We start from the raw sequence: 19,573 nt of genomic DNA on the forward strand, positions 1-19,573 counted from the left end.
GAGACTCGGAATTATACTCTTGCTTTGGCGAAAGAGTTGGCAATTCCTGAACTGGCTGAAGATGATGATGCTTTAGTTGATATGCAGGAGCATCCGAGTAGTGACGGACATCCACATTTCTTAAGTGGAAATGAGTTCAATCATGAGTGTAAAGAAAAAGGTGTGGTAAAGGAGGTGCCCAGATGGGAGGAAGATTTTAAATATTACGAGTTAAGTACTCCTAAAGGACTTGATATGCTTGAGACATCTGTCACCCCATTTGTTGAAGACCCGGATCAAATTGGCAGCACGAGTTTATGTGTAGACTTTGCTTCAAAGGCATCTGACATACCGTATCGCGAAAGCAAAGATCCACCTAACTTGGTTTTTGATGGAGAGTCTCATGTTTATGATGTTCATGTCATTGATCATAAATCTAAGACGTTGAATGCTGTGAGTGTGAAAAATGAACGGCAGTCTGTAAGTGCTCCATCAAACGTTCCTAAAAATTGTGGCAGTCCATCTTTGAGTACTCATTATGAGATGAACAGAAGTAGTTCGGACATAACTAGTGGATTACCTCCGACAGGCTTCTCTCAAGAAAAAGCTGTACTTACTGATTGTCGAAGAAATTCCATGTCTGCGGTTGATTATGAGAAGTTGAAAATTGAAAATGAAGTTGAGTGGCTAAGGGAAAGGTTAAGGATAGTGCAAAAGGGAAGGGAGAAACTCAACTTCTCTGTGGGGCATAGGGAAAGGGAAAAACTCCAGTTGCAACTTTTGGAGGACATAGCCAGCCAGCTTCGAGAGATTCGACAGTTAAATGAGCCTGGAAAAGCTGAGCGTCAGGCTTCATTACCCCCTACATATTCCAAGGTAAACTTTTTTATTTTTCATTCGTTAATCTTTGCATCGCTTATCACGTTTGGTCATCAGGTTCATTGGTGGGTGCCGTGTATTAGTTTCTTTTCTTCCCCTTTTTTTGGGAGGCAGGCTAATAGTATCATGCAAGAAGGTGGTTGTGTGTGGAAATTAGTCGACGAGTGCCGTGATTGTTGTCTCTAGTTTGTTTGGATGAAGTGAGTGGTACATGGTACATATTTTTTTTGTTTTTGGGTGAGTGCTTATCGGTTCTGTTTTCATATTGCTGATGATTATTGCTCTATTATTTGTAGCTCAAATCCCATGATACTTTATCTCTTGAGCACATTCCTCCATAGGTGCATGAAATTTTGTTAACATATGGATTCAATATCGTCTTTTATGTTTTGAAATTGCATTTTTGATATGTTGATGGACATACATTCCATGGGGTTTCGGAATGCGTGAATACTAGACATGATTGGGCTGAGAAAAACAGTTTATTGATAGCATCTTGCACTGGTATCAACTTATCTCAACTGCCATGATAGCCACTGAGAACTAACTGAAAATTTTTGAGATTAAGGTACTTTGAGAATGTTCATTGTGCGGCATTCAGGTGACTTGGTATATCTAAATGTTATGCAATCGGAATTGTTTATTTGTGTATTCTCTGGTATTGTTTATTGGAATGATATGTTTGTATATTGACTTGGTCAATACATTTGAGTTTGCATGCATTTACTTTCGTGTATGCAAGAAGCATAAGTGTGTAGTGTCGGTTTCTTTTGTTTGTATATCTTACTGAACTGCAAAGAATTGTCGAGATTTTGAATATTATCTGCACTCCATGTATTCAGGGCCTTTTTATTTTTATTTTTATTTTTTTTAATTGTCCAACGAGTGTTAAACTGTCTAATATTCTTAAATGTTTCTTCATCATTCTCTTATAGTTCTCACAATATTCAGCAGGGTTCTTGTTTTCTGGACCTTTTCTTGCCGATTGCTGAATCTTATATTTTCAGGTTACATCCAAAAAAAGACGCTGGCGAAATGCATCTCTAGGAATTCATAGAAGTACTTAAATTAAGGTAAAAGAGCTCAACGTTGGATCAAGGTACAAAAGCTAGTTACGCAAGTAAATTTTACGCTCCCTTTTATACGCTACAATGGAAGGTTGGTAGTCCGTTTTTTGTAGATCCGGTGGCGTTGCTGGTTACTCTTGCAGAAACATATCAGCTTCTCGACTCTCTTGACACACAAGTTGCAAGGACATCTGAAAAAGTAAGTAGAGAAAGGACGATAGCAGAACTGTCGCAGAACCTATGTTTCATTTGTTTTCCCGTCTCCGAACTGATATGGATCCGCTAAATGGATCATATGTTTGTGTTTTTGACAATGCTTTTAGCAGTGTAGCAACCACGTGAGAAAGTAAATCTTGGACAATAGTTTCCTTGTCACTCAAGAAATAAAAAGATCTATGACAAGTTTTACCTTAATCTTTATCTCTCGGATACCACTGCGTATTTACTGTAATTCATTAAATTCTCTCAATTAAATATTAGCTTGTTAGTTCAACCTCTTTGTTTTGGATTGGCTTCCTAACGTTAGACTTTTATGGAGATTTGCATGCGCACATTAATGTGACATTTGGAACATGGAACTTTAGGTGTCTTTATTACGGACTGTTTTCCCAACTGCACGGTTTAAATTATCCTACTAGAGTGATGGTATTTACAAGAATTAACGTAGACTTTGGCGTTAATCTAGATTAATAATAACAACCATGCGAAGCAGGGATAAAAATTTGAGAGGAATGTTAAATGCACAGATTCTATTCCAGATACTATTCTATTCTTTTAACATGTGTCATCTTGATTTTCTCTACCAAACACACTTAACAATAACTTCTTTTAACCGTATTAACACTTTTCTGTTGTATGTGGATGATTATATACTACTCACATATAATTATATTGACCTGCAGCGTGAGGCAAACATGATATATATCATACGATGTGTGTTCTAGTCGTGGCATCTTCACTGGAGCCTGTGACACGAATTTGGACCATGGTGTTACAGCTGTTGGATATGGTGCCGCCTAGGACGGGACCAAGTATTGGGTGGTGAAGAACTCGTGGAGAGTGTTGAAAAATACGGCAAAAGTGTTGAAAAATACGGCAAAAAGTCACGCATCGAAATTTTAAAATTTTGCATTAAACAAAATAAAGTCGAGTCATGACGGGACCAAGTTTTGGGTGGTGAAGAACTCGTGGAGAGTGTTGGAAAATACGGCAAAAAGTCACGCAGCGAAATTTTAAAATTTTGCATTAAACAAAATAAAGTCTCGTGTCATGTTCATGATGCTATATATCATACATACAAAAGATCTATTTTGTACCTCTAAAAGACGAACCGTTGAATTTTGAAAGCGACTGCAACGAATATAATAGACACTAGTAGGGCTTCAATCAACTGCTCTTCTCCGCTATTTCTTTTCTACGATCGAAGTACAAGTGGACACACGTTGTCCAATCTCCTACTTGGTTTCTTGATCTCTTTCCAACTACAAGATGGCCAAAGGAAAAACGTTTTTCATGTTTGAACAGTTTTTCCTCCCCTTGCCAATAGCCCCCAAAGAATCTTTCAAGTGATCTAAATAACTTTGGGAATGGGCTATTTATAGAGGTAGGTTAGACTTGTTTCGTAATTCTGTTAAGTTTTCATATCTAAAATCGCGATTAAAATCGCAACTAGTCGGTGCCACGTAGACCGTCCAGTTAACCGAGCAATGGATTATGTCTGTACTACGTAAACACCTCCAGTTAACCGGGCATAGCCCACCGGTTAACCAACCCCATTTTTCAACCTCATTTTGTTCCTCATGTTTGAACCCGAGAATAAAATATATAACTCCAATTTTAATTCAAACAATCTAATGTAAAAATTATATGATTAAAATAATTATATATTTATTTTCTCATATCAAATAAAAAAATATTAATTCAACTAATTTATTTTGAATTAATTTACACAATTAATTTAACCGATAAATAACTCTTGCATCAATTTAAATACTTTATTTATTCAACCAATTTATCTTGAATTAATTTAAATTGATAAATCACTCATGGATTAATTCCATCCGATTTATAACCAATTGTAGAAACATTATAAATTACCAATAAATAGGAAACTATATATAAACTTGTTGTTGAAATGTATAATGACGAAAATAGACATACTTTATCATACATGTTTGTAGTTAGTTTTATTTCTATTTTTATAGTCAGTATTCATAATATAAAAAAAAATATATGCTTAATTTTATTAATTAAAATAGTTCTTAAAAATAAATTACTTTTATTCAAGAACAAAATTATTCATCCACCCATATTTATTATTGTTATTTTTAAATATTTTGATAATTATTATAAATATTTAAATGAAATTTAGCATACCAAATTTATTAAAGATTTTCAATTTTTTAGTAACTATTTTAAATATATATGTTTTTAATTTGGTATAAAAAAAGTAAAATAGGTATGCATGTAGCAGAAGTTGATTTTAGTGTTTGTTAAATCTCCTCAAAAGTGTTTTTTAAAGAATTTTTCAAGAATCTACAGCCAAAATTAGAAGCAGCCTAAAGACAACTTTAGCTTTTAGATTGTGCGAGAATCATAAGCTGATTTTAGGAGGAAAAAGCAATACCAAACTAAGCCATAGGTTACTGAACACTTTAACACAATATGAAATCTAGTGTTGGTTTTAAAAATGATTTTCTATACAAAAACGTGTATCTAACGGATCGTGTATAATAAAAATTTTGACATGTCGATAACTTGAGTTCTTTGACCACGAACGTTCCTCGCTCCAAGCTTGTTTAGAATACCCGAATCTTCCTCGTTAATTCCTTAAATTTGCGAAGACGTGTGTGGGTACACTTGAAACAAAACGAGATTAGCAAATAAACACTTAAGTATTCCACAAACACAAACACATGCACAATGTGGACTTTAGGAGAAATTTTTTTCTTACCACACTCTATAAATTTCAGTCACACTATGCTAGGGAGAGTAAAAAATTATGTTCTCTAATTTTCTGTAATCTCATATTTATAGAGTAGTAGTGAAACTCCTAGAAAAACTCTTATCTTTATCTCTAAGATAAAAGTTAATAATTATTTCTCACTTCTAATTGATTTTGGAAATAATATCCCCTCTTTCTCTTATCTGCAGGGGCTGGCCACCACATGAATATTTCTCTATGCGATTGGCGCAAATAACATATAAGAAAGGAGAAAAAATTCTCATTTATCCTGCAGTTCAATTTTAACTCAAATTTAAATTATAATTTAAGTCAAACTTAATTTAATTTGAATTTTAATTTGACAAGTTATCAATCGTGTTCTGACCCGCGAACCGATTGATTAGCATTAAATTGTATGTTTAGACGTTTCACTAGTACTGTTATTATTATTTTAATAAACATTTTCTACCATAATTAGGCCTCGTTCACTTCGCGGATTCGAGTTTTTAATTCGAGTTGAGATGTGACATTTTCTGAGAGCTTTTCACTGTAGCAGAAAAATTTAATGTGACATTTTTTGAGAACTTTTTACTGTAGAAACCTAAAATTGAAAACTCGAATCAGTGAAATGAACGAGGCCCAAATAAGTTAATTAGATAACTTACAGAGCAAGCAATGAATCTCAGAGAAATTCTCATTGTGTTGGGCGTGTACACCATGTGGACTCCTCCACATATGTGTTTTAAAATTCAAATTTAAATAATCTTATCATTTAATTTATAAAGAATTTTCAATTAATTATTCTTGAGTGTTCTATTTAGAATTCTATAATTTTAAAATTTTCATTTTGCCCTTAGTGTCTCGTAGGATTACAATAACGACACGGGGACTCGTAGACCTATAATTTTAAGCTCCAATAAAATTAATAATTAATTAAAAATCTTTAACAAATTATATAATTCTATTAATTTTAAAAGTTACTCCACTATAAACTTGGAATTGCATTCTCACAATTATATATATAATTTACTTCTAAACTGTGAAGTATCAATTTGACATATTTATTATGTATAGATCAATCATCTATAAATGATTCATAATTAGAGTTAGGTGAAATCCGTTAACCTCTCTAATTACATATTTATCATTGAGTACCATTGATTTTTTAATGAACAGTGATTCATAAAACAAATTCATGAATTGAGCTTCTATTAGTCCAAGTACTGAATCAATCCTTAAGAGAATTATTTAGCTGCTTCTTTCTCAAGAAGAAGTGGATTATATCTTGTGTATTAACATTTTCGGCTACTTATTTCATCATGTCTCTAAAATACAAGGAAATATGATTCAACATCTAAGAATCCGTACTGAATAAATTAAAAGATACAAATCCATAAATGAGAGTCTTGCTAATAACTTAGAATTAAGATCATTATATAGATGACCATCGATAAACTCAATTGAAATTTCTATGCTTAACAAAAATTATCAGAAATTCATGTTGTGTCTGTATTCTGATTCCACACAATCTCATTATGCGTAATACACTCATTGAATATCTCGACATATTAATAGTGCAGATAACACCATTTCATTCTAAATACGAAGATCGTTTTGATTTTTTATTATCCTTAAATATTATCATCTTGCATATAACACTTATATATAATATTTGATGTCACATAAATAATCATTAAATTTATAGTGATATTCATAAAATATTTAATAATATATACACATAAAATAATGAATAAAATTTTTTATTAAATAAATAATAAATATCATATTATATCCGATACTTCTAAAACATCATTCCTAACATCTAGTTCAAAGGATTAAAATTAACCTTCTCTTGTTTTATCTCCTATTCTTTGAATTCCTTATTAATAAAGGCGTCTTAAAAAATTTGTATTGCATTTAAATTAGATGTTAAAATTTTTTATTAAACGTGTTTTTTTGAAACTAATTTAATAGACATATTATAATAATTTTATAAATTAAGATGACTCACTAAGTAGACGTTTGGTAAGGGGATTTATACCATGATTTGAATCATGATTCGCTACAATATTTTCTCTCATAAAAAATACACGTAAATTAAAAATAGTTCTAATATCATGATTCTAATCCATGAATTAACCCGTTTAGTTCGTTGATTCGAGTTAAGATGTGACGTTATATGAGAGCTTTTTACTATAGCAAAAAAGTTAGATGTGATTGTTTCTGAGAGTTTTTTACTGTAGTAAAACTCAAATTCTAAACTCGAATCAGTGAAATGAACGGGGTACGTTTCCTAAAATTGAAAGTTCATAGAGTAATATTGTATTAAAAAGTATTTTTTTCTACTTAAATACTAAATTTATAATTGATATATCAATTATAATAGTGCATTAAAGATGATGAATGGTTTTTCCTTTTGTTCGCACGAAGTTGAAAGTTAAGGCCTCGTTCACTTCGCGGATTTGAGTTTTCAATTCGAGCTGAGATGTGACATTTTTTGAGAGCTTTTTACTGTAACAGAAAACATTAAATGTGATATTTTTTGAGAACTTTTTACTGTAAAAATTTAGAATTAAAAATTCAAATCGGTGAAATGAACGAATAATAGTACATAACTTATTACAAAAAAAAACGAAAAGGCAAAAACAAATCGAAAAAGGGCAAGTCAATCAGCTGATACGGAAGCGAAAGGTCAGAGAAGAAAAACAGAAATCATAGCTCTACAAAAATAAAAATCGTTTTCACTTCAGCATTAAATTAAAAAATCGATTTAAACACCGTTTCTTTTCATTTTATTTTTTCTTTTTTAAAAAATGTAAAAAATAAAAATAAAAATAATTTCAAACACAATTAATAAGATCTTATTCAATTTATGAATTTGAATTGAAATATATACGTAATTTTTTATAAAAATTTTTAATTGTAATAAAATTAAAATTAAAAATTAAAAATAATAAAATAAATAAGATCTTAAAAATTAATTTTTTTGGGATTAATTTTGCCGCCACATTTTCATAACTCTCACAGTAACGCACCCGGTTTAATAGGCCGTCTGTCCGGGCTGGTTTCCCTCTCATTTCCCAAATCCCGCCCATCGTTTCCACTTCCCCATAACCAAAAACCCTGCTCTCTCTCTCTCTCTCTCTCTCTCTCTCTCTCTCTCTGTAAAAATCACTTTCCTTTTCTGTTTCTCTCTCTGAAATTCAAAATTTCTTGCTTCCTAGAGTATCGAAAATATTCCGGAGAATCGCTTTTCGTTGGAGGGCCCAGAAGGTGAAGCGAATCAGAAAAGGAGGCGCGGTAGAAAGAAGGTTGAGAAGAAGGATCAGGAAGCTAGGGATTCGGCAATGGAGATCGTCGGGGGCGAAGGAGTAGTTGGGATGAAAAAACGCGTAAGAAAGCCGAAAAGTTCGAAACCTTTGGCTGAGAAAGGTCCCGGGAGTAAGAAGACGAAGCTTGTTGTGGAAGGTGATAAGGAGAATGGAGAAGAGGTGAAGGAGGCTGAGGAATTTAGGGTTTCAGAGATGGAGAGAGTTGTGGAAGAGAATGTTGTTGGTGAAGGAGTTGAGAAGAAGAAACGTAGAAAGAAGAAGGCTGTGGAGGGATCAGAAATTTTGGTGGAGAACGTTTTGGAAAAGGCAAAAGACGTTGTAGAAAATAGTCGAGATAATGAAAGTTCGGAACTTTTGGTGAAGAAAGGTAATAAGAAGGTGAGTGTTGTAGTGGAGGATGTTCCGGAGAATGGAGAAATGGAGAATGCTGTTGAAGATGGTGGAAATGGAGTTGAGAAGAATAAACGCGGACGCAAGGGTCGGAAAAAGGAGGCGTTGGGGGAAAGTTCGGAGATTTTTGTCGAGAAAGATAAGGCGAAGCTTGTTGTGGAAGAGAATGTTGTTGGTGAAGGAGTTGAGAAGAAGAAACGTGGAAAGAAGAAGAAGGCTGTGGAGGGATCAGAAATTTTGGTGGAGAAAGTTTTGGAAAAGGCGAAAGACGTCGTAGAAAATGGTCGGGATGATGAAAGTTCGGAGCTTTTGGTGAAGAAAGGCGGAAAGAAGGTGAATATTGTAGTGGAGGATGTTCCGGAGAATGGAGAAAATGTCAAGAGTTCTCGGGAAGTTGGGGATTTTGTAATGGCAAATGCTGTTGAAGATGATGGAAATGGAGTTCAGAAGAATAAATGTCGACGCAAGGGTCGGAAAAAGGAGGTGTTGGGGGAAAGTTCGGAGATTTTTGTCGAGAAAGAAAAGGCGAAGCTTGTTGTGGAAGGTGATAAGAAGAATGGAGAAGAGGTGAAGGAGGCTGAGGAATTTAGGTTTTCAGAGATGGAGAAAGTTGTGGAAGAGAATGTTGTTGGTGAAGGAGTTGAGAAGAAGAAACGTGTAAAGAAGAAGAAGGTTATGGAGGGACCAGAAATTTTGGAAAAGGCAAAAGACGTTGTAGGAAATGGTGGGGATGATGAAAGTTCGGAACTCTTGGTGAAGAAAGGTGGAAAAAAGGTGAATGTTGTAGCGGAGGATGTTCCGGAGAATGGAGAAAATGTCAAGAATTCTCGGGAAGTTGGGGATTTTGAAATGGCAAATGCTGTTGAAGATGGTGGAAATGGAGTTCAGAAGAATAAACGTAGACGCAAGGGTCGGAAAAAGGAGGTGTTGGGGGAAAGTTCGGAGATTTTTGTCGAGAAAGAAGAGGCGAAGCTTGTTGTGGAAGATGTTCGGGAAAATGGTGAGAAGGGTCAGGGAGGTAAGGATTTGGAAATGGAGAATATTGTGGAAGAAGTTTCTGATGGAGTTGAAGAGAACAAAGGAGGGCAAAATGGCCACGAGAAGAAGGTTTTGAAGGAAAGTTTAGAAATTTCAGTTGAGGAAGATGGAGAAAAGTCGAAGCTTGTTGTAGAAGGAGAAAATGGAGCTAATGAGGGCAATGAGGGACCAAAAAAGCGTTTGAGGGGTTATAGTAAGAGAGTAAATACTGGAAAGAACGGTTCAAGTATATCTATTTCTGGAAAAGAGAGCAGTTTGAATCAAGAAAAGGAGGTGGATGCTTCAAAGGCAACTCGTAAAAATGAGGGGAATTTGGATAATCACCAAAAGGGAGTGGAGTTATCAGAAATTGACAATCATAAAGGTTATTCGCTGAGGCGTGGAAATGTTCCAGTGCAAGAGAAGCCAAAATTAAATAAATCAGACCAAAAAGTAAGAAGCTTTCTCCCCCCCTCTCTCTTTTCTTTGCTATCATTATTGTTTATTTATCTACTTGGAGGTCTGTTTCGATATCTGATTCAACAATTTATTGAATAGGTTTCCTCAATGTGCCACCAATGTCAAAAGAATGACAAAGGCCGGGTTGTTAGGTGCAAAAGTTGTAATAGAAAGCGGTTCTGTGTTCCTTGCATAACAAAGTGGTATGAGTATATTTCGAATGTGTCATTTCTTCACTTTGTGCGTGTTATTGTATTTATGTTGGTGTTGGCACCATATTTGGATAGTTTCTTTATAGTTTAGGAAAACTATTCTGGAGCTGGTTTTGAAATAAGTCAGAGTGCCATGTGTCATATATATTAATTTTTTAAATTGGTGAAAACTATAATGCATGCAAAAGGAAAACCATCGTATATAGCAGAAGTGCTATATAGTACTATTATTCAGTATCCTTGTTATTGTTCTTATTTATCGCTATAATAATTAAACTATATTACTATATGTTTTCAGTTTTTGCATAACAGATAGAGATGCTGGATTTTTATTCTTGGCCTAGTTGAAATCCTCATGGATGAGTGTCAATAGTTTCTACTTCATGTACGATACATATTAATATGAGTAATGGGAAAAAAAAGTTGTGCAAGATTGTGGGATAACAGTTTTTGTAGCTGTTTTTAAGCATCATGTTACGTAGGTATCTAACCAGCAAAAACAAGAACATTATGTAGGTATCCACATACACTTGAAGAGGAAATTGCCGAGGCTTGTCCTGTATGCCGTGAAATTTGCAATTGCAAAGCATGCTTACGTTTAGATGCACCAATAACAGTCAGTTTCTCATTTTCTGTTGTCTCTTAAATGCTCACATAAATTAAGTATATAAATGAGGTTTCATAAAATTTAATAATGTTGCTGCAGAAGATTGAGAAGCTGGAATTAAATATTAGCAAAGATGAAGAAATTGAGCACTCAAGGTATTTGCTTCAAGGGCTTCTTCCATTTTTGAAAAGATTAAATGAGGAACAAGGAATTGAAAGTGAGATGGAAGCTAAGAGACGAGGTACATTGTTTAACTACACTCTGAGAGTGGCTTTATCCTCATTTAATAGTTAAAATCAATTTTTCTCATTCCTCGTGGTGTTTCATTTTCACTATTAGACATTTTTAGCAAGTATCCTTGGGTCAGGTGAGTATTTCTCTCAAAAGCAAACACATAATCATTTTTCATTTTGGGGAGAAGTAAGAATAATGGTTCCTTGCTTTCTTACTCGAGATGAATGAGATATATAAATGAACTGTTGTATAGTTTCAATATGATGGGACATTCATGTTGTCAGGGGTTTCTTTGTCGGAGCTAAAGATACAAGAGTCACATTGCTCTAAAAACGAGCGTATTTATTGGTGAGCCCTTTACAAAATCATATATTATTACATTTATATTATTATTACTATCATATTTATCGTTTGGAATATCTAACAAGTATCTCTTCGGTTGCAGCAACAACTGCAAAACTTCTATTGTTGATTTTCACAGAAGCTGTCCTCTATGTTCATATGACCTTTGCCTCGGTTGTTGCCGGGAGATTCGAGATGGACACCTTCAGGGAAGTGAGGAGGATCTTATTATGCCATTCATTAGCCGAGGCTTGGAGTATTTGCATGGTGGTGGGAGCAAAGAGGAAGCTTCTTCCGGCGGCACTAGCTATTACGACAGTGTTATTCCAATTTCGGAGTGGAAAGCAAATGAAGATGGAAGCATTCCTTGCCCTTCAAAGGACTTGGAGGGCTGCAGTCATGTGCTTCTAGAACTGAGGAGCCTGTTTCCAGAAAATTTTGTCCCAAAGTTGGTAAAGAAAGCGGAAGAACTAGCAGATACTTACAAACTCATCGATACATCTGAAATTCCTACACATCAGTGTTCGTGTCTCAATGCCAGGGATGCGAGTGAGTTGAGTCTCAAGATGGTAAGGAAAGCTGCTAATCGAGAAGATTCTGATGATAACTATTTGTACTGTCCAAAGGCTAGCAAAATCCAACTTGAGGATTTGAAGCATTTTAGGGAGCATTGGATGAGAGGTGAACCGGTAATCGTCGATAATGTTCTTGAAACTGCATCAGGTTTAAGCTGGGAACCATTTGTCATGTGGCGTGCTTGTCGTCAATTGCATCATGTCAAGTATGATAAACATTTGGAAGTCAAGGCCATTGATTGCTTGGATTGGTGCGAGGTAGGCTTTTTATTTTTATGTTTTATCCATTTACTTTTACTAACTAAACAATGTTTTACTGATGACTCTGGTTATATTTCTAATTGCTTATTGATTGATTTTGGTATACTTCCAACTGTTTACTTGTGCTTGTGATTCAAACATGTTTTTTTTTTTTTTTTTTTTTTTTTTTTAAATTTTTTTTTTTTTTTTTTTTTTTTTTTTTTTAAATGATGCTTTAAACCTGTTTCAGTTCACATGATAAAACTAAAAAGTTAAGGAGGATACTTGAATGGGTCATGCCATTGTTTTGGTTCACAATTGTTGAAAGTTTTATGTAGTTCAGACACTCACAGGGTACTGTCTGCATACACATGCATGCTATGTAATTCTTTTCTGTTATTTGTTCTCATGATATATCTTGTTTTTATACATGAGTTACAACTGCTTTATGCTTCATAGAAATGGAGGAAGATAATTTGTATGAGTCATACTTGAATAATGCTAACCTAATATGATGTGTTTCTGCTGGAGGGTAACCTCTGTTCTTGTTTTAGATAAAAATGAATTGTTATTGCTGTAATGGTTTGATTGGGAGATGCAATATATAGCTTCTGTGCTGTGCAGCATATGTGGTTGATTGGAGATGTCCGTGAAACTGTAATTTATCTGAGATATTAGTATGCATGAGTGATGTATGCTTTTGACCTTAAGCTGCACTTTATTTATTTATTTATTTTTTAATTATAGAATATTGTTCAATTGGGCTCATGAGCATCTTTTCTTTGTTTTTTCCCCGTTTGATATATGCAGTATTTTTTCAAGGTGAACAATATTTTGCTCGTGCCTCGTGTATTATTAATGTTAAACGTGTGGAACTGTGATTTATTTATTATATTTCTCTGAAAATACTTTCTTGTACACGTCTTTTCATTATCAGATGGCAATAAGGAATTTGGCTGATCAATGCTAAGTACTTAACGATTTTCAGTACCAGGTTTTCTAGTATATACTAGAATTTTGATTATGAACTTGAAAGTTTTTAATGGATGAATTCAGTTTAATTTGATTCCTGATAAGTTCTGATAAGGGTTCTAAAATGTTTCTTTGATAATATTTTGGAAAATGAGATGCACATTAGGAATAGATTTCAAGTTATTCTTTTATACATTAAACTTGTGGACGCATTCTTGTGAGTTGGTATGAAATTGTTTGGAGGTTTATAATCACCTACTTTTTTCATCTTCCAAATTAACTTTTCAAATAGAATTTAAAGTTACTTAGAATTGTATCTGTTTATTGTATCTCTCTCTCTCCGTTTTTTTTTTAAACTCCATTTTAAGATCTTGCTCTGTTCTGTAGTCCAAGTATTTTAGAGCTGCTTTAGTTTCTTTATTTTTTTTATTTGATGAAGTTTTTTATTATTTCTTTCCATTTCTTTTCATCTCACACTTTTTATAATCCAATTTCAATTGCTGATTTAAATTTCTCATGAAATGCAGGGTGACATTAATATCCATCAGTTTTTCATTGGGTATTTAGAAGGGCGTTTTGATTTGAAAAGGTGGCCTCAGATACTTAAACTGAAAGATTGGCCCCCGTCTAGTTTATTTGCAGAGCGTTTGCCTCGTCATAATGCTGAATTCATCTCCTGCTTACCATTTAAGGAATATACACATCCTCTTAATGGATTGTTAAACCTCTTTGTCAAATTGCCCAAGGAATCTTTAAAGCCGGACATGGGGCCCAAGACATATATTGCTTATGGTGTTCAGCAGGAGCTTGGACGTGGAGATTCTGTAACCAAACTTCATTGTGACATGTCTGATGCAGTATGTTTTGCTTTATTACAAAATATTTTCTGGTCACAAAATGCATCCCTATATGTAACTGTTTGAATGGTAGTTAACTTAGAAGGGAAGTAGGAAGAAGAAACAAATGGATGTCATGCTGGCTTTATTGCTTTCATTTGTTCCTTAGGGCCTGGGTTTGTGTGTGCTTCTCTCCTTTTTGTGTTTCTTTTATCTGATTTGTTATCATATAGTTTTTTGCTCTAATCTTCTACCTTGTAATCATTGTTTATCAAAGTGGGCGATCAAAAGATATTGTTAAAATGGTTTTCATGTTCCTGGTCAAGATTTTATACTGTGACACTGAATTCAGTAGGGATCTGGATCATCAGACGTTAATTTGGAAGGCTACTGTAGTTCCTTGGGTTCTTATATAGTTTTAATGCTTTCAACAGTCTTTATACGTACAAGTCAGAATTTACCTTCTATGAGGTGATTACCTCTATTTATATTAACTATGTGCTAACACTAATTGCAGCTATATATAATGTTTCAACTTTTGGTTCTAATTTTTGCATACCAAGGTTTCATCATTTAGAGCTTTTAGTCCATATGTTAACGATAACTTAATGACTAAATGAATTTATGAAGTAATTGGTGCAATTCTATGCCATGAAAATTATGTGGGCACATTGCACCATTTTTATGCCATGAGAGTTATGCGGTTCTGTTATCTCATTCATCTACGTGCTTCAAATGGAAACATTACTTATTCAGTATATTAATATCTCAGGTAAATGTTCTGACTCATACTGCTGAAGTGAAATTTACACCTGAACAGCTTACTACCATAGAAGACCTGAAAAAGAAGCACAGTGAGCAAGACCAGAGAGAAATTTTTGGAAGTCGTGTGGCTAGTGATTGTGAGTGGAAGGTTAAAGAATTTTCACAGTTAAACTCTCGAAAGAGTCAGGAGTTAGATAAAGATGAAAGTGGAGGTAATATTGATCTGTTACTAAATTCTGGAAATACATTGGAAGGCTTGGAAGAAGCTGAGGGTGGTGCTCTATGGGACATTTTCCGGCGAGAGGATGTTCCCAAGCTGCAGGAGTATCTGAAAAAGCATTTCAGAGAATTTAGGCACACTTACGGCTGTCCAGTACATCAGGTAATTGCAAGAGTCAATAGTAATTTTAACTCTATGCTTTTCCTTAAATGTGATGCAACAAAAGGTTTTTAGCTTGCTTTTTATGATCATACTTTTACCTATTTGTATTTGTAGTTTTTTTTTGTAATTTTTTTTAGAATCATATTTGTGGTATTCAAATTATCTAAACAGCCTTTTTTATTTTTTATTTTAAATTTTGTGATACTTTATTAGTGTTTCTGGAATCCCATCATGTTATTTTGTTTCCTTACCATGCAATCCTTGTTAAATATATTTGATTTGAATCACTACCTAACTATAAAGCCCAGCTGTTAAAACATGCTGAACATAGTCCTCATCATTGTATATTGAAGTGTAAGACCATACAAAGTCTTGGTGATGATTGATAGGAACTTGATACTTGATAGATATAGATAGTTGGTTTTGTTGTTTGTTAGTTGTTGCAGCTGGTTAGTAGTCATTTAAGAAGTAAGTTGGAAGTTTGTTAGTATGAGTTAGTAGTGTAAATAGGGGGTTTAGTTGCTGATCAGATGATGTTTGGAATTCAGATTTGTGGGGATCTTAAGGAAACCTTGGGGAGAGTTTCAGCCTCTCAAAGGCTTCTATCTTTGCATCTGAATTGTTATATTTCTTGGTTTAGTCAATAAAATCATTCTCTATTCTGTGTGATTTCTGCTCTGTTTAATTAGCTAGGTCCCTAACAACGATGAATAGAATTGTTCTTTGAAATAGGTGAGTGTATCTTGGTGCTTCTGAAACAATCAACAATGATTATTTAAGTGTTTCATCTTTTTTCATTTCTGAAGGAAAAAAAAATATGAAAGACATGTTTTTCATCTTGCTTATTATGGGACCTTTTCTGTTAATGCTCTAATTGTTTTGCCTGCAGAGTTATATATATGCCCTGATTTGTCACTGATTTGTTGAAGTTCATATGTTTTGTTGCTTGTTTTTATTGAATAGGTTATTCACCCTATACATGACCAGACAATGTATTTGACTATGGAGCACAAACGGAAGCTTAAGGAGGAATATGGTTAGTTCATTATGGAGCAATCCATACAGATCAGTTGGATTCTTTTCTGTTGTTCATTTTACATACGTGAATGCTATCTCACAGGGATTGAACCGTGGACCTTTGTCCAAAAACTTGGAGATGCTGTCTTAATACCTGCCGGCTGTCCTCATCAAGTTAGAAACTTGAAGGTAATTATCGATTAAAAGTGTAGAAGAGAGGAGAATCAAAGGGAAGATTTAATATGAAGATTAACAGATGATGACAATGTTTCCTTTCTTAATCGATCATTTTTTTCTTCTTTTTTTTTTTTAAAGATTTTTTGAGATTTATAATTTCTTCCAAATGCCTCCTTTTGTGGACTAATTATTGAAAATAGGATAGGATCTTTAACCCGTATTATCTTGAGATTGATATAAGAACAATTAGATTGTAAAGTTTTTGATTGTATTTTGTTGGTCTTGGCTTTTATGAAAACAGTCGGATAAGTTCTTAAAAATAATTAAAATATTAAGGATGACATCAAAAGTTTTATGCTTTTAACATGACTAGTCCGACTTTCATACATAGACTAAGGACAGTTTACTTCACATGAAAGAGAGAAAAGGAGTGGTTCCATCCTATATAGTCAAGTGTTTGCTTACAAAAGCATTAGTTTGGTGCGGCCCTCACAATGTAAGGAGGGAATTCGGCTCCTAGTACTCTCCTTGGTTTTGCTACCTGGTTAATGGTCATGAACATCAAACTTGCTTCTATACCTTTGTCAAGTTTTTTAAATAACACCAAACCCTCCTGTGTCTCGCCCATTTCTTTTAATCATGTAAAACGGACATTTTAGTTATTATATTGATATGTTGATAAGATTCATTTTCCTATGTTTAGCGGAAAGGGAATTAGGCAATTTTTCATTGCACTTCATTTTCCTGTTCATTTATTCCTTGCTTGATAATCTTTGTATAATTGATCTTAACTGTTTTTGGTGCATACATGCAAATGTAACTTTTTATCCTTACGAATATTTAAACATAATGCTGTTATTATATGCTGCTTTCACCAGTCCTGCATAAAGGTTGCACTTGACTTTGTCTCACCTGAAAATGTTGATGAGTGTGTTCGGTTGACGGAAGAATTCCGAACACTCCCTTCCGGTCACAAGGCTAAGGAGGACAAATTGGAGGTACGTCATTTGACAGATTGCGTGTTCAAATATTTATATTAGCATATATTGGGTCAGGGTAGTGGTGGTTAAGTCTCCCTCCCTTCCCTTTCCTTTATTATTAATAAAGATTGTTTCTTTTTTTTTTTTTAAAGCATATATTAAGCGGGTCATGGTTTTTGTGGACTGTTGTACTGTCGGTGGTTTACATTTAGATTTGCAATCAGCCCATAATATAGCACATTATATGTATCCCTATCCAAGGGCTTTCCAAAGGGACTAACTGCCGAGACTGTCTTTTTTACATTGCATAATGCGAGCCAATATTTTTGACGAGGACCTGTTTGAAATTTCTTAAGAGGTTTCAATATGCCATTCTTGGAACAGGTGAAAAAGATGGCCCTCTATGCGATGAAGGAAGTTGTGGAAACTTTGTATCCAAAACAAAGGTTAGTGGTTAAAAACTTTTGCTACCTGCATTTGAAGGTTGTTCTGAGGCTTAGCTTAAGCTCTGAAATGCTTATACTTGAAAAAAATGTGCTAGTTTTTTGAATCGTATGCTTTCCCAACCAATTAATTGGTTTTCGAGGTGTGTTGACAAATTTGGATACAGGGAAGCTTTGTAGCTTGCTTTGCCTTCTATGTTGCCTTTTTCACAAGTATTTTGGCAGAAAAATCCATCTGAACCTAAACTTGAACTGTCTTTGATGTTAAACAAAATGTAGAAAGAAAACTTATACTTTAGCCTTATGATACAATTTTGTTGAATTTTTGACATTGTTAAAATAGGATGATAGGAGAAATCTGGCTTCTTTTTTTCGCTTCATTCTATTTGAATATGCCAGGTAAAACAAGTGTCTTTCTTTCTCAGGTCTAAGAGAAAGCGAAATGAGGAAAAGGGAAAGAAGGGAAAAGGGAAAGGAAAAGTTGTCTAAGAAGACGGAGCCCTAGTTGTATTTAACATAAGTAATTACCATACTTTCGACCGGGTACTCTTTTTGGCGTGGTGTATATCCTCTCTATAAAAACTATCTTCTCTACTATCCTTTTGCAGTTGCTGCTCTCCGTTTTTGCCCAGTAGTCTGGATTTTGGAGAGTTTATGACTGATACAATGAAAAGTTACATCGTTGTAAGAACTTCCTTTCGTAGAAACAAACACTTTGAAGCAATATAATTCTACGATATCTTTTGAAAGAATCTATATTGATCATATAGTTATCGTTTCAATTAGTTGCATGTGAAGTTGTGGTATTAAAAAACACCAATACTTTCTAATATGATAATAATTAAAAATTAATAACAAAAAAAAAAAACCATTTGAATTGTATTTTACATATTTTAAAGGTCAAAATTGTGAGTTTAAAGTTTTTTTTTTAAAGGTTTTTCCCTTTGTTATGTTTTTATTTAAGGGTATTTTAGGTATTCTAAAGGATAAAATTGAGGGTTGATTGTGAAAATGTATATATTTTGGTATTAAATATAATTTAAAGGTGTATATTTAATAAGATTTAAAATTAAAAGTATAGTTTTTAAATAAATTTAAAACACGAGATATAAAAAGATAAATATCCCTATTTACATTTGCGTTTGTATGCACATGGGTTTTTTAAGCTATTGCTGACAAGAGTTGAAGATTAGAGGATTTTTTCTAGTAGTATTTATAAAAATGACAATCAATAGTCCTTTATTTTTTAGTTGTTAAATTTGTATCTGTCTTTTATGCATATTTTTTTAATTTAATGTGATTTTGATAAGATATAATGATTAAAAAATAAGAATACCGATAGAGTGGACTTAAGATTGTGTACATTTTTTTTAGGTTATTTACCTTTTCGTATCTTACATTTAAGTTTATTTAGAAAGTTATACATTTGATTTTTGATTTCATCAAAAAGTATACTTTCACATTTTATTTAATATACAAATTCATATCTTATACAAGTCAACACATATTTTGACTTCAAAAATGAATAAAGTGCCCTTCAAAATAACAAATAAAGCTCTTAAAAAACGTTTTAAGAGAAGAATATGAGGAGAGAAAAATCCTCTTTTAAGATTTTCTATTTTTATATAGTTTTTTGTAAGGCTGGTTATATGGATTACGACATGATAACACGACTAAAAAATGACATGAATTTCATGGGTTAGGGTTGAGAAAAAAGAAGTTCG

General features: G+C 33.5%; 2 protein-coding genes across 2 annotated transcripts in view; both read left to right on the forward strand.

Annotated features, from left to right (window-relative positions):
* LOC112093823 (myosin-binding protein 3) overlaps window positions 1-2,325 on the forward strand; it is a 5,013-nt gene extending 2,688 nt beyond the window's left edge. Inside the window, exons 4-5 of the mRNA XM_024173080.1 lie at window positions 36-855; window positions 1,866-2,325. Of these exons, the coding sequence (XP_024028848.1) occupies window positions 36-855; window positions 1,866-1,925 (880 nt within the window). The 3' untranslated portion in view covers window positions 1,926-2,325. The remainder of the gene's footprint in view (window positions 1-35; window positions 856-1,865) is intronic.
* Window positions 2,326-9,593: 7,268 nt separating this feature from the next.
* On the forward strand, window positions 9,594-18,567 carry LOC21404458 (lysine-specific demethylase JMJ25). Its single transcript, XM_024173082.1, has 14 exons — window positions 9,594-10,061; window positions 10,167-10,270; window positions 10,796-10,895; window positions 10,986-11,127; window positions 11,405-11,468; window positions 11,566-12,295; window positions 13,777-14,106; window positions 14,858-15,232; window positions 16,196-16,268; window positions 16,353-16,438; window positions 17,305-17,424; window positions 17,791-17,852; window positions 18,275-18,369; window positions 18,458-18,567. The coding sequence occupies exons 1-13, from the start codon at window positions 9,624-9,626 to the stop codon at window positions 18,336-18,338; spliced, it is 2,688 nt and encodes an 895-aa protein (XP_024028850.1). The 5' UTR covers window positions 9,594-9,623; the 3' UTR covers window positions 18,339-18,369; window positions 18,458-18,567.
* Window positions 18,568-19,573: the final 1,006 nt, after the last annotated feature.

This window comes from Morus notabilis, unplaced genomic scaffold (genome assembly GCF_000414095.1).
Source record: "Morus notabilis unplaced genomic scaffold, ASM41409v2 Scaffold783, whole genome shotgun sequence".
Taxonomy (NCBI): domain Eukaryota; kingdom Viridiplantae; phylum Streptophyta; class Magnoliopsida; order Rosales; family Moraceae; genus Morus; species Morus notabilis.

What these genes read in the sequence shown, in the direction of transcription:
- LOC21404458 (XM_024173082.1), top strand. Translation starts at nt 9,624, where the DNA reads ATGGAGAATATTGTGGAAGAAGTTTCTGATGGAGTTGAAGAGAACAAA. An exon ending in AAAAACGAGCGTATTTATTG is followed by an intron (nt 11,469 to 11,565) that starts GTGAGCCCTTTA and finishes CTTCGGTTGCAG; the next exon opens with CAACAACTGCAAAACTTCTA. An exon ending in ACGGCTGTCCAGTACATCAG is followed by an intron (nt 15,233 to 16,195) that starts GTAATTGCAAGA and finishes TTTATTGAATAG; the next exon opens with GTTATTCACCCTATACATGA.